General features: G+C 42.7%; 1 protein-coding gene across 1 annotated transcript in view; it reads right to left on the bottom strand.

The window, feature by feature from the left end:
• LOC146324677 (monocarboxylate transporter 1-like) overlaps positions 1-12,978 on the bottom strand; it is a 31,342-nt gene that overhangs the window by 2,409 nt on the left and 15,955 nt on the right. The window contains exons 2-4 of the mRNA XM_084720282.1: positions 12,136-12,478; positions 1,753-1,896; positions 258-1,067 (exon numbers count right to left, since the gene is read on the bottom strand). Of these exons, the coding sequence (XP_084576408.1) occupies positions 258-1,067; positions 1,753-1,896; positions 12,136-12,352 (1,171 nt within the window). The 5' untranslated portion in view covers positions 12,353-12,478. The remainder of the gene's footprint in view (positions 1-257; positions 1,068-1,752; positions 1,897-12,135; positions 12,479-12,978) is intronic.

Genomic DNA, 12,978 nt, shown 5'->3' with positions numbered 1-12,978 from the left:
AGCCCAGGATGCAGCGATGGTGCTGCTGCAAAAGGGGGGACTTGTTTTGGTGGAGCATTTGCACATCAGGAGGTTGTTGTTTGCCGGGGACTTTGAAAACATAGATTGCGGATTCCACTTGACACAAGCAACCAATGGCAGACTTCTACCTGCAGCATGGATCCGGTGAGTCAGACTAAAAGAAACACAACCTTCCACCCCTCCCCCAGACCCGGCCCAACCTTTTGTGTCCATGTGATGCTTGCTGGAAGTCTCACCTGTTAGCGGCGGGCCCAGCAGCACCGGCCCGCACTCCACTATCGTGACCAAACCCACGGCGGAGGAGAACCTCTGAGCTCCCACCAGGTCCATCAGCGTCTCAAACAGCACCGCACTCAACCAGCCGAACGCAAAACCAAAAAAGATGGCGTACACCACAAATCCAGTGTAGTCTACTGACAGCGGCGCCAGAACGTGACACACTCCGTTGTAAACAACTGCAGCAGCGAAGAAGTACTGCACCCTGGGCCGGACCCATTTGGTGTTGGCCAGCATACCCATGGAGGGCCGGGCGAACATGTCGATGAACGCCAGAATGGACAGCAGGAAGGCAGCCTTCTCTTTGCTGATGTCTTTACTCTTGGCATAATTGGAGAGGAAGACAAGCGGAGCAAAAAGGCCGAAGAACATGACGACGTTGCCGCTCAAGTAGAGCAGAAAGCCGCGGTGTCTGAACAGCGTCAGGTCGATGAAGGAGTTGATGGTCTGCAGGACCGTCTTCTTTGGCTGTGCTGCATCCGCCGCCTTTCCATCGCCGACCTCAGAGTCGGGCTTCGGCGGCTGAGGTTTGGGTCCAATGGGACGCATGAGGGAGCCGGCCACGCAGCAGTTGAACAGAAGTCCTCCCAGGATGAGGAAGCTGCCTCGCCACCCGAACACATCATACAGCCAGGAGTTGAGAGGAGCCAGTGTGGACAGAAACACCGGGCTGCCTGCCATGGCGATGCCGTTGGCGATGGGCCGCCGCTTGTAGAAATATTTACCAATCATAGTGAGGGCTGGATTCAAGTTGAACGCCAGGCCCAAACCTGGAGAAAGAACAGGTGGGAGAAGAAAGAGAAAAAGAGGGTTACATGAGGAGAGAAGACAAAATGATGGCATACGATGGATATTTCTTTTTTTATAAGACAGCCAAAAGACAGGAAAGGGAAGGGAGAAGATACAAAGAAAGGGGATACATTCAGTAAATGGCTGTAGGCTGGAATAAACCTGGGGCTGCTGCAGAGGACTGACAGCCCTGGACGGCTGACCTCTAGATGGCTTCTAGAAATTGCTCCAAATCCCCCTTAATGTCAACAAACTTAGGAAAGCCGTCCATCCTCTGAATGCCCCCGATCTCATGATTGTGGTTGTGCAGTTTCATAAGGCTGTGATTACAGGTCACTATAGGTCATATTATACAGAGAGGTCAAGTTCTCACTACAGTGAAAAGGCTGCTATGGAGACAAACACCATGTGATGCAACCCCAGCGTCGTTCAGGGACTTTATCTTGAATGTTCAACATAATTTAATTAAATCAAATTACATCAAATCAAAATAGCTGAAAACAGCTGGTGGATGAATCACGACATCCCAGAGACCTGATATGTGACCTGCTTTCACTTTAATGGACAAACAAAACTGTTTTAAAACTGCATGTGGCACAAACATGAAACATCATTTGGCTAGTTAAACTCAAAGCATTCATTTTACTGTATGTGTAAAATACTGACCTCCCACTACTCCTATGAAGAAGTAGAGCTGCTCCACAGTGTTGCAGAAGGACGCTGCAATCAGCCCAGACCCCGCCAGACAACCGCCAAGGATGATGATTGGTCGACTCCCATATTTATTCACAAGGATGCTGCTGATAGGACCTGGAGAAAAAGAAGAGACAGACAAGAAAGAGAAGAACTGGTAAGTTATGTGCAGCATTTATTAGCAAAAAAACAACCATTACCTCGTTCCAACTTCTAAATCAGGAGGATTTGCTGCTTTTCTGTGTGCTATTTGATAACTTAAAGGAGAAGTGTGTGATTTCCAGTGGCATCTAGCGTTCAAACCATAGATTGCAACTAAGAGGATTTACCCCGACACCGCCTCTCTCTCACCATGAGTACGGTGGCCGCCAGCGGACAAAATGGCGAGCGAAAGCTATCTCACAACAAACTACAATCATGTGTGTAGGATGAATTACCTGTCCAGCAGAAAACAGGCAACCTCGGCGTCACTGTGAAAACGTTTGTCCTTCATCAGTGATTTCCATCGTGTAAACACTATGCCGATGTTGATTCGTGTTTTTGCCGTTTCCTGTCATGCTTGCGTTTACTTTCTTCGTGTCTCCGCTTCTTGGATGACGGGGACGCTGCTTTTTGTTCTGGTACAGTGTTTGTATGACCCTCCATTTGTCAAAACTGTGCCAGTCAAGGTTCACAACGCTAAATGATCTGCCAGCAATCACCCGCGTCTATCCTCCCCGTCTACTTGCGTGTTTACGCTGCGGCATCTACGTAAGGTCGCCATGGCCTTCCCAAGACTCACTGTTAGTGCAGTTTGTCCGCTCTGCACTGCTGTAGACGGCGCAGGATGATGATCTCCGTAAGGCGACCCGACAGTATGTAACTATAAATGGCTATTTCTAAAGTAACGGGAACATATAGATTATGAGTTTACACTGATTGATAATAATAAATAACATACTTATATATAATATATCTCATTTATGTACATAAATTCCTGTAATTATTACACACTGGTCCTTTAAGTGAAACTTTTTTTGAATTGGACAAAAGAAAACATCTGAAGACATCACCTTGGAATTAAGGGGAGTGTAAGGTGCATTTTTCCATTATTTAGTAAAATTTAATTTACCAAACAATCAATCAGTAAGTCAAAGAAAATGTGCAGACTAATCAATAATGGAAAAAATTTATCAGCTGCATCCTGATGAACATTATATACACGGAGTAAACTGTCAGCAAAGACAGACAAGTCTTAACAGTACTAAAGCAATTTACAGTCTAATTACATCAGCTGAATATTTTAACTGTGCACCAACAGGGGGCGCTGTGGTGGCAAAAATCAAAGGGGGACAATGAGCGATTGTGTAACAGCACCGGTCGCATGGATGTTATATGGAGGAATGAGGGATGGGAGGGGAAGGGGAGGTGAGAATGAAAGGGTGAGGGGGGGAGGGAGTCAGGCAGTGCAAAGTATGGCCTGACACATGTCATCATGAGAGGAGAGAAAGAGGAAGAGGAAGAGGAAGAGGAGAGGGAGAAGGAGAGGAGAGAAGAAGTGAGGATAAGAGGGAGGAAAAGAAGAGAAGAGACAAGAAGCGAGGAGAAGAAAAAGAAGAGGAAGAGAAGAGTTCAGAGGAAGAGGACAGGAGAAGCGAACAGAGAGAGGGAGGAAGAGGAGAGCAGAGTTGAGTCAAGGCATTCCACGTGTCTTGGCTTGCGTGCCAGCCTCAGTATGAATGGGCCTTCACATGGACGGAGGCTGACACCGACTCTGCTGGATATGAATACAAAGTAAAGGGCCTGCTGCATCCATACAGTAACTGTGTGTGCAAATACTCTGCATGGACAGACACAAACGCACAAAGAGTGAGACGATCATTCCTCAGGCTGAACCACTGAGCATCACGCGCAGAGCCGACACGATCGGTCGGTTAATCGATTAGATGATCAACTGAAAAATAATCAGCAACTATTTTGATAATAATGTGATTAATCCGCTCAGTGGAGAAATGCCAAACATTCTCCTCTTCCTACGCAGCCCTGCAGCGGCCAGAGAAGAAAGTAATGCATCAAGGTCACATTTTAGTACATCAAGCATTTGAAATGCTATTGCACACACACAAGATACATTTGTTCCAAAGTTTTGGTTAATTCATGCACAAGAGATAAGTGTACACATAGAGAGCCAGCAGCAGCCTGTTTCACCTCAGCAAGAAGTTCCGATTCAAATATAATGCGAGGCACGTTTTTGGTTGGAGAAAGGAGAAATGATGGCTCCTTCAGTGACAGACTGCGTCACCCCAAGTGTGAGGAGGAATGATATCACAGGTCCTTCCTTCATGCAGGTGTCAGACTTTACAACCAGTCCTGCTCCCAGTAGACAAACTGTTTGCACTCTTCACGCATACTGTGCAATACCAGTATTTCAGATGTATTATCATCTCGTTTAAACTGTAATATCAATATTTCCTCTGTGCAACAGTGTCAATTCAACAGTTTCTTGTTTACGTTGTATTATTGTTGACTTGACTTTTGACTTGGTGACATCTCGATTTGATTGCTCCTCTAGTATATATCTAGATTGTAAGATCCAAATAAAATGTTGTTTCGTTCATCTGTTGTGTCAGAAAAATCTAAGATAAACAGTTCTCACTCCCCAGACCACTTCAGGCCCAACAACAACCTATAACCAGGGTTTTCTTGCCTCTCTAATTCAAACTGTTGAAAATTTGTTGAAAATTCCAACAAAAATGCAAAGGCCTTCTTTACACCAATACCTCCGTGTTGACATGTTATTAGTAATTTTAATATTAGTACAAATTATGATGAAAAAAATATTAAATTGGTCTCATGTAGCACACCTTTTTTGATTGCTAATGTGTAATTAATTTATTTTATATAAATATTTGTATTGAAAATAATTTCAGTTTTTTCATCAGCTTGTGACTCGGTAACTCCAAATCAGTACAGAGCACTAGACAAATAAGAAATACCTTGTTTTATTGGATTTTTTTTTTATTTTTTATTAAATTCAGCATTGTTTTGACACACCGGTTAATTCCTGTTCACTGGTCACATTGTTAAGTTATTTTCCTTCATCATTCTTGACATTCTTGTCTTATCAAAAAAGTAGTGAGAGTGAAATGTGCACAGCAAGATTGCACAATCTGCAACTGAGCATTTTCATGTTGAGTTCTGTGCTGAAAAAAACAGCGCCGTTTGCCACAATCTTTTGTTTTTTATCTCTTGGTGTTAAATTTAAAATCCCTTTCATCTGTTAAATCGTGATTTTGTCACTTAAGTGCACTACGTACACCGTGCACGCCACATATCTTCTCCAGCCTTTACCACACTGGTCTCAAAAACATCCTGAATAACCCCTAATCAGGCTAATAATAGTGGCCACTGGGAGGTACGAAAAAATGAAGTTATAAAATATGAATGATGTCTGAAGACACAGGTCAGTCCAGTCCAGGCTGCTCTCAGCCGGCATCCATTTCCTCACAGTCAGCTGGAGCCCTTCACACAGACCATGGTGGCTTTGCCCTTGAAACTTGGCAGCTGACCACAGTGGCCGGGGGCACACTGGACGCACGAGCATTCACTCACGCACTCACTAAATACCTCCCTCGGACACCTAGTTTCTGTTGTGTCTGTCACTGAGGGTCTGACCAGCTGGCGCGTAGCCCATCTCAGTGCATTTCCACGTTCGGGGGTGGTGGGTTTCCATTTTGGGGGGGGTGGGGGGGGGCACACATTGCACACACACCAGACTGCACAGCACTTCCTCTGAGCTCACTGGAGCTCCGCACAAAAGCAGACCTGTACAAGGACAGGAATGAATCTGCATCCACTCAACACTCACGCACACATAAATAAATCAGTAGTGACAGTCTTTGTTGCTCTCTGGCATAATACAAAGAGGGCAGTGAGTAGTGTTCTCAACGATATTATATAAACGATTTGTTCTCCCCCTCCCTCCATCATTTGCTCTCTTTCGCTCCGTGAAAGACAGAAAGAAAGAACAAGTGGGGGAGACTTGTCCTCAGCTTTACACTGACACAGCATCCACAAGTGAGAAAAACACACGTCGAGAGCGAACCCAGCTGTGACGAGGAGCTACTCTAATTTTAGCAGAGACACTTCTGCTTCTTACTGTGCAGGACGTGTTCTAGATTTTATTCTATACGACAATCCCGATACCTGTCCTCCTTCATTTCATTACACAGCAAATGTTCATGTTAAGGAGGAGAGCAGCAGCTGGTGATGAGTCAGTCCTCCCAGAAACAAAACTGAACAGACGAGGGACAGAAGAAACAGCTGATTGGATTTGCCCCAACAGTTACGTGCATCACATTTCTTTGTAAGTCGCATTACCCGCAAACAACATCCGCTCATCTGGACTGGGCCTTGATAGGTTTGACATTTTGGGAAATACGCTCAATCGCTTTCTTGTAGAACTGCAACAGTTACACTATTAATTAATTAGTCAGTTAATATCATCGTTTCAGTGATTTTTTCGAGTAGAGCTGCAACGATTATTCGATAAATTGATTATCAAATTAATTGCCAACTATTTAGGCATTTGATTAATCCGTTTGAGTAAGAAAAAAATAAAAAATATCTTATTTCAACTTCTTAAATGTGAATCTTTTCTGGTTTCTTTACTCCTATAAAACAGTAAACTAAATATCTTTGAATTGTGAGTAAAACACAATGTCATCTTACAATAAGGATACACAACAATACTTTATTGTGTACCCTGTGACCTTGTACACCCCCACACTATGAGCCGAGCTCTTACGTCCTCCACCCAGGGTTTTTCTAAATGTTCCTTGGACACATTTTGAGATTCGGGGTCATCGTTCTTTCCAATTGGCAGCTGCTGAGCTTTGGGATAGTCTCCCAATAAGAGTGTGGGATCTCTGGACTCTTTTAAAAAAGAAGCTGAAACCTTCCTGTTCAGACAGGCATTTAGGTAGCATGTGGTATTTTATGTTTTTAATCCTGGGCTTTTATCTGCCCCCTCTTGTATATTTTATCTGGTGTTTCATCTTAGTTGTATTTATTTGATACTATTTTATTTTGAATGTGAAGCACTAAGTGACTGGTGTCTGTGATAGCTACTATATATATAAACTTTCCTTGCTTGCTTGCGTGCCTTGCATGCAAAAGGCAATTTATATTTGCTTAAATGTGCAGGAAAAACTGCTTTTTAAAAACAAGCACTTTAAAAAATACAGTTCTGAACAGTTCACATTAAACAAATATCAATATATTGCCTAGCCCCAGTTTAATCAAAGGTCAAAGGTCCCTGGCTGAATAATAATTTCAGGTAATTGTGTTTTTTCATTCATTTAGTGAACTGGCAAAAATCCAAACTGTCCTTCTCCAGGCCACTTCATACGCAATCATATCAATATCCTGTTGCCCCGAGCAGTTATTACATTAAAACAAGCTGGTCTGCTCATGCAAAAACTCACACACACAAATACACATGTGCACATCTGTCTTTCTTTAAGCTCTTTTTCCTCCCACACAAACACAGAAATCCCCCCCCAAAAAAGTCAAGTCCTGTATCTGTTCTCTCACTCTGTGAAGCTGTGACCAGTCAGAGATACATGTCGTGACAAAAGGCTTTTTTCCAAACATAAAATCCTGAAATTAGAGCAACAAAAAAAGTTAAGGGACAAGTCTGTGTTTGTAATTCCACAGCTTGTTGTTTATTGGTTTCTGTCTCTACATTTTCCTTTGTCTGCCTTTGCAGCACGTGGAAGAAGTACTACCTCATTCACCTCATTTTTTTTTTTTGCTGTAGAAACCGTGACCAAGAAACACAAATTGAAACCAGGTTCCTCAAGAAAAAGGTGAGAATCTTTAGCTCATGCCAAAGGTGCAAAGCTCGACATAACTGACATAATTCAGAGCGCTGTTTCACAATTTACCTCAGTGTCATTTTATCACAAAAAGTATCAATTGCTGGACCACAGAAAGGTGTTTGTTTGAAGCATTCATTTGTACATTGTGTCTTAAGTCTTCACTTGGTTTTATTTCTTTCTTACCATCTTTCACAATTTCCTGAGATTCACATGGTGTTGTAGTTTATCTTTGAATCACCTTGTGAACTCTGGTGCAATAGAAATTAAGTTTACCAACAAAACTACTAAATTATAACTCACTGCAGTTACATACACCAGTGTTTTTTCCTTCCAACTATAATAATCATGAGTATTTTGACAGTTCCCACAAAAGTATTTACATGCGTGCTAAACAAAACAATGAGGTACAGCATCCTGTTTATACTGTATGTTAAACAGTGAGCTACCACAATGAACTTTAAATTTAATTCTCCACTATAAGCAGCACTACAGGGATGAGCTTAAATCAGGCACTTGGCACCATCACTGGTTTACTGCTGTGCTGAGAAGGAGCCTGTATCTTTGTTTTTTTTCTGCACGAGCACGTACGGCCAATTCAGATAGTTCCCCTGAGAAAGACGCTCCGGTTGTAAAGAAAGTCAGTGTGCCTTTAAGACACAAAGTAGAATTACTGCCTCGCTGTTGTATGCCTCCATCAACCAGTCAAGTTACTTTACATCCATGCCTGTTCAAAAAATATACAGTCTGTATTGAGGACTTTGGAGGAATTTAATTAAATGTATTAAGTGCGTTTAATAATTTCCAGTGAGAAACATGCTGTCTTCACTCAGGGACTGTTTTGATAGAGAGCCAAAGATACCGCGTTCACAAAATTGGGATGGTCAGACCGGTGCTTGAAATTAAGGATGTCCCGTTGTCCCAGGGAAAGTGAACATAGCACCCGGGACACAAAGATATGGTGTCTGGGACAATTCTGTCACAGTAGAGAAAGTTATCACTACTTTTTCATGCCTTTTGTTTATGGGACAGCTGAAGATATGACAGGAAGCATGAAAAAAATCAGATAGTGTGGAGTTAAAAAGAAGTGAGCTTAGCAGATCTCATATCTACTGAATACTAGCAGCTTCAGCCTCCATCAGCCTGTGTATGGAAATTTCTATCACTGTATCCCAGTCAGTAACAGATTTGCATTCACTGGAAATTATTTACCGCAGCATGCATTGACAAGGGAAAAGGTTCATCTCAAGCCCTGAATATCTCTGGTCCACACTCCCCTTTCACGCTTCTCAAGGATCAAACATATTTTTCAGTAGGGAGGGGGGTCTGTGACCTGTGGCTCCAGCAACTCATGTGACTCTTCTGCTGCTCTCTGGTTGTTAGATAAGATAAGGAAATGACTGACAGCTATTTTTAACATTTTAATATTTATCTATCATTTTTGTAGGCATAAAGTGATTATTACATTCTCCAGCTGTAAAAATGTGCAGCCTGCACACCAAATAATCAAAGATTTCTCAATTTTTCATCAACTGAAACGTGAGTAATGTGTCATAGCCTACGTCTATGGCTCAGCACCTTTTCCTCTAAATTTCCCAGTAGCTAGTCCTGAGTTTCGATTGTCAAATCCAAAAAAGGAAAAGCCTCAAAAGAAAACAGAGAATTTACAATAGTTGCAGGTCCTGACAGATTTTTTGCCTTGCCAGTGTTGACTGTATGCCGGCAAGCTGAAAATGATGCAACTCTTGCTTTGCATATCTTCTTCCTCCTTTACCTTCCTGCGAAGCGTCTCATGCATTTATATCTGGTTCAAGCTATTAGTCAGCTGCTACAGACGTCATCCCACTACAGTAAATAATACGTGTGTGGGTTTTTTTTGTTTTTTTTTACTTCTGTGGAAGCCTGTGTATGTGTGTGTGTGTGTGTGTGTGTGTGTGTGTGTGTGTGTGTGTGTGTGTGTACGTGAGCTGCCTCCTGTGTATCCAGTGAGTAATAGTTATTGTAATTCACGCCCTGATTTGACAAATACGTCCACTGTAGCAAAAGCAGGCATAATGTTGTCACTAACTGATGACTTAGCTGGATTGTGAAACAAAAAAGAAAAAAAATTGGGAAAAAAAGAAACTACTCCAACATCTGGCTCCTGTTACGTAAACCACCCCCCCCCCCCCAGCAGTTTCCTCTCCTAAATGTAGAAACCTACTTCAGGCAGGAACGCAGCTCTGAAGAGAATGAATAAGTGAAAGTGGAAGGAACAGATGCCATTTTTAGTTGTGGAGATCTGAACTGAGAGACAAACAGAGAGAGAAAAACGAGATGATGATGTGTGGTGTGCATGGTGTGCTGATTAAACAAACCGGGGGAGAAACAGAAAATGTGTGTGAATGAGGAAAGGTCTCACTTTGTGTCTTGAGACAGAAAGACACAGAAACTGATCCGAAACCTGAAACTGGAGCCTTTCTTAAATCCTGTCTTAACATGTAAATGAAGAGGCCGTTGTCGCAGCAGAGCAAAAGAAGTCATCCAATCCAAGAACTGGCTGTTTTCAAGTGATTTTAAGATACAGCTGATTATTTAGTTCAAGCAGCTTTGCAAACCTGCTCTCTGAGCTGAAGATCCTCTGTCGGGGCCTGACGCTCTCGGGATGGCAACTAAAATATCTCAAAAATGATTAGATGGATAGACATATAGAAGGGATTGGAGGATTAACTGATTTGTACTGATACACGAGTATATGCAGGCATGATGCAAGACCATCGGTAAACCAGCGGTAAACCAGCCACAATTTGAAATAAAATCCAAATGCATCGGTTGCATACCTTCCTTTCAACGTTATGTCACATCACATTACGCAGAGGCTGTTCGCGTATCACAACAAACATGGCTTGATAAGGCAAACGCCTCATGACTGAAGGTGAGTGACCAGTGTGCAACTGAGCAGTAGTCCCTCTCACACTGATGTTTAGTAGTTTGGGTTTAATTAGTTATTATTTAATGCTATAAAAAGCATTTTTTGCATCATGATTTACAGCAGACTTCTGCTCGCAATTGACTCTTCGTTGAGCCCCGCCCTCCTTAGTTACTGTTGCTACGCCTGCCAAACTTTCCATTCACACACTGCATTTATGCAGTTTACTGTGATAACGATGGCAGATTTAACATCAAAATTGGAAGTAACTGTTGAAACACGAGGTCTGTGATTCCTTAGAGAAGTACACAAAAGGAGATCCTCATTTGTAGCTGATGATGTTGATTCTGTTGGTTAAAATGACTCACAAAAGCAGACTTCTAAGTGCAGCTGAGTCAGCTGAGAAGTCTGCAGCTGGTGTTTTAATGTTTCCATCTGACACATTTTAAAACAAGAACCCTGCGAAAGTGTGAACGTAAAGTTACCTTGTAGCTGTGTACATGATATAATATTAATGCTGAGAGACTGAGGCTAAAGCTAACTTACGTCTGAGCAAACATTGGTTGGATAGTGAACTACGGCAGGTATTTCTACATGATGACAGAAATACACACATTAACGCAAGAAAAGGAAGCGCAGAGACTCGACTAATGCAGCACGTTGAGACGGGTCACCAAGCTGGACCAGTTGGACCGCAATCGGGGAAGACAGCTAAGCTAACCCGGCTTAGACCTGACACAGCGAGCCAAAGTGAGATGCATCGTCATCAACCCACTTTGATTCTGCATCGGCCCACATCCTCCTCCTCAAACCCCCACAGAACAAATGCAGATGCAGGAGTATCTAACAAGTTTGGCTGGAGGTTACTGCAGGCAGTGAGTTAGCATTACTTGCCAACATGCTAACGTTCACAGCTTATGTTAGAGCAGATAAAGACGGAGTTTAATCCATTCACCACATGTGTGTTCTTGTGTTTTGATTTGATTTTTGAGAGACTATAAAAAAAAGATGCCACCGTCCAGGCACACTGAATGCTGAGTATCGCTCCTCTCAGAGCCTCCTGCACACCTTCAACATGTAAAGAAATGGAAAGCTTGACAACCCCAGTTACGGTTGCTAATGTCCCCTCGTTGTTGTAATATGTTGTAATATTGAGGGACAGTCAAGAGAAACTGTGGGAACGTTAAGCCTCTTTTAACGCAAACTAAATAATGACAGTAGTAAGTTTCATGCGGATAACTGTGTTTTCATGTTGCTTGTGAAAGTTTATACTGCAGCACGAGCTGGGTTAGCATTAGCTTTGTTGATCCTATTCACTGGTGTGTGTATATTTGTGTTGCTGCTGTATGTCAGTTCATTTGATAGACATATCCTGAAGATGACGATACAGTTACATGTGAAAAGAACTGGTCAAATTATAATATAGCTATGATGAGCACCCAGAAGCTTGCATGCTCAGATTATTAAGTTAGTGGAACGTCTGATTGGCTCAAACCAGTATTGTACAGGTCGGTCAGTGACAAAAAAGACAAGTGTTTTCCGTAATATGGACCAAAATAGCACACATTCAAATACACACAAACCACTGACCTCCAGCATACATGACAGCCAGCATGATGGAGGAGATCCAGGACACCTGGCTGGCTGTGGCATCGAAGATGACCTCGATCTCTTTGAAGAACACAGTGATGGACTTGGGGAAAGCGTAGGAGAAGCCGATGGAGATGAAGGCCCCCACCACTACCGCCCAACCCCAGCCACCTTCAGGGGGGGTGTACCCTTGAGGCCCACCCAGCGCTGGAGGCATGTCTGCTCACGAGGAGGAGGAAGAAGACGAAGAAGAAGTAGAAGTCGAGTGCTGCTGCTGGAGGACAGCTGGGCTCAGAGGAGAACAAAAACCTGGAGCAGGTGCACTGGGTTCAGGACTCAAAACCTGTGGGAGGAACAGAGCAAAGAGCCGGTAAAAATCTACATACATGGTGAGAGAAGGTGAAAGAGACAAGCACATATTTTATCCTAGCATTTTTATCTAATTTTTTCTCAGCTGTAAGATGAAATACTTAGAAAGAGGGATGAGTAATGTGAGAGGGAGGGAGGACAGAAGTGCAGTGGTGCAAAAGATACACACAGAAACATGACAAAAAAATGTATGTTTGTAGTAATTTCTTAACTCAAGTGCTGTCATGGTAAGAAAAAGCGTCTGTGCCGGGCTGCATGCCAACATACCAGCAGTGGACAAATATTTGGCTTATTTATCTTACAAATCACCAAAACACAAAGATTAGACCATGAGAACTTTGGTGTTGTGATGTTTATTTTCCCCCTTTTCCCTTGTTCAGAGCTGGTGAATCCTACTTCACTATTAAGATTATTATTAAAAAAGTATTTTACCATTTTAACCACTGCAAACATTTGCCTTTGTCATCATATCAA

This window comes from Lutjanus erythropterus, chromosome 6 (genome assembly GCF_056507025.1).
Source record: "Lutjanus erythropterus isolate fLutEry1 chromosome 6, fLutEry1.hap2, whole genome shotgun sequence".
Taxonomy (NCBI): domain Eukaryota; kingdom Metazoa; phylum Chordata; class Actinopteri; order Lutjaniformes; family Lutjanidae; genus Lutjanus; species Lutjanus erythropterus.
Note: the sequence above shows the minus strand (reverse complement) of the source record. Positions and strands in the feature narration are given on the sequence as shown.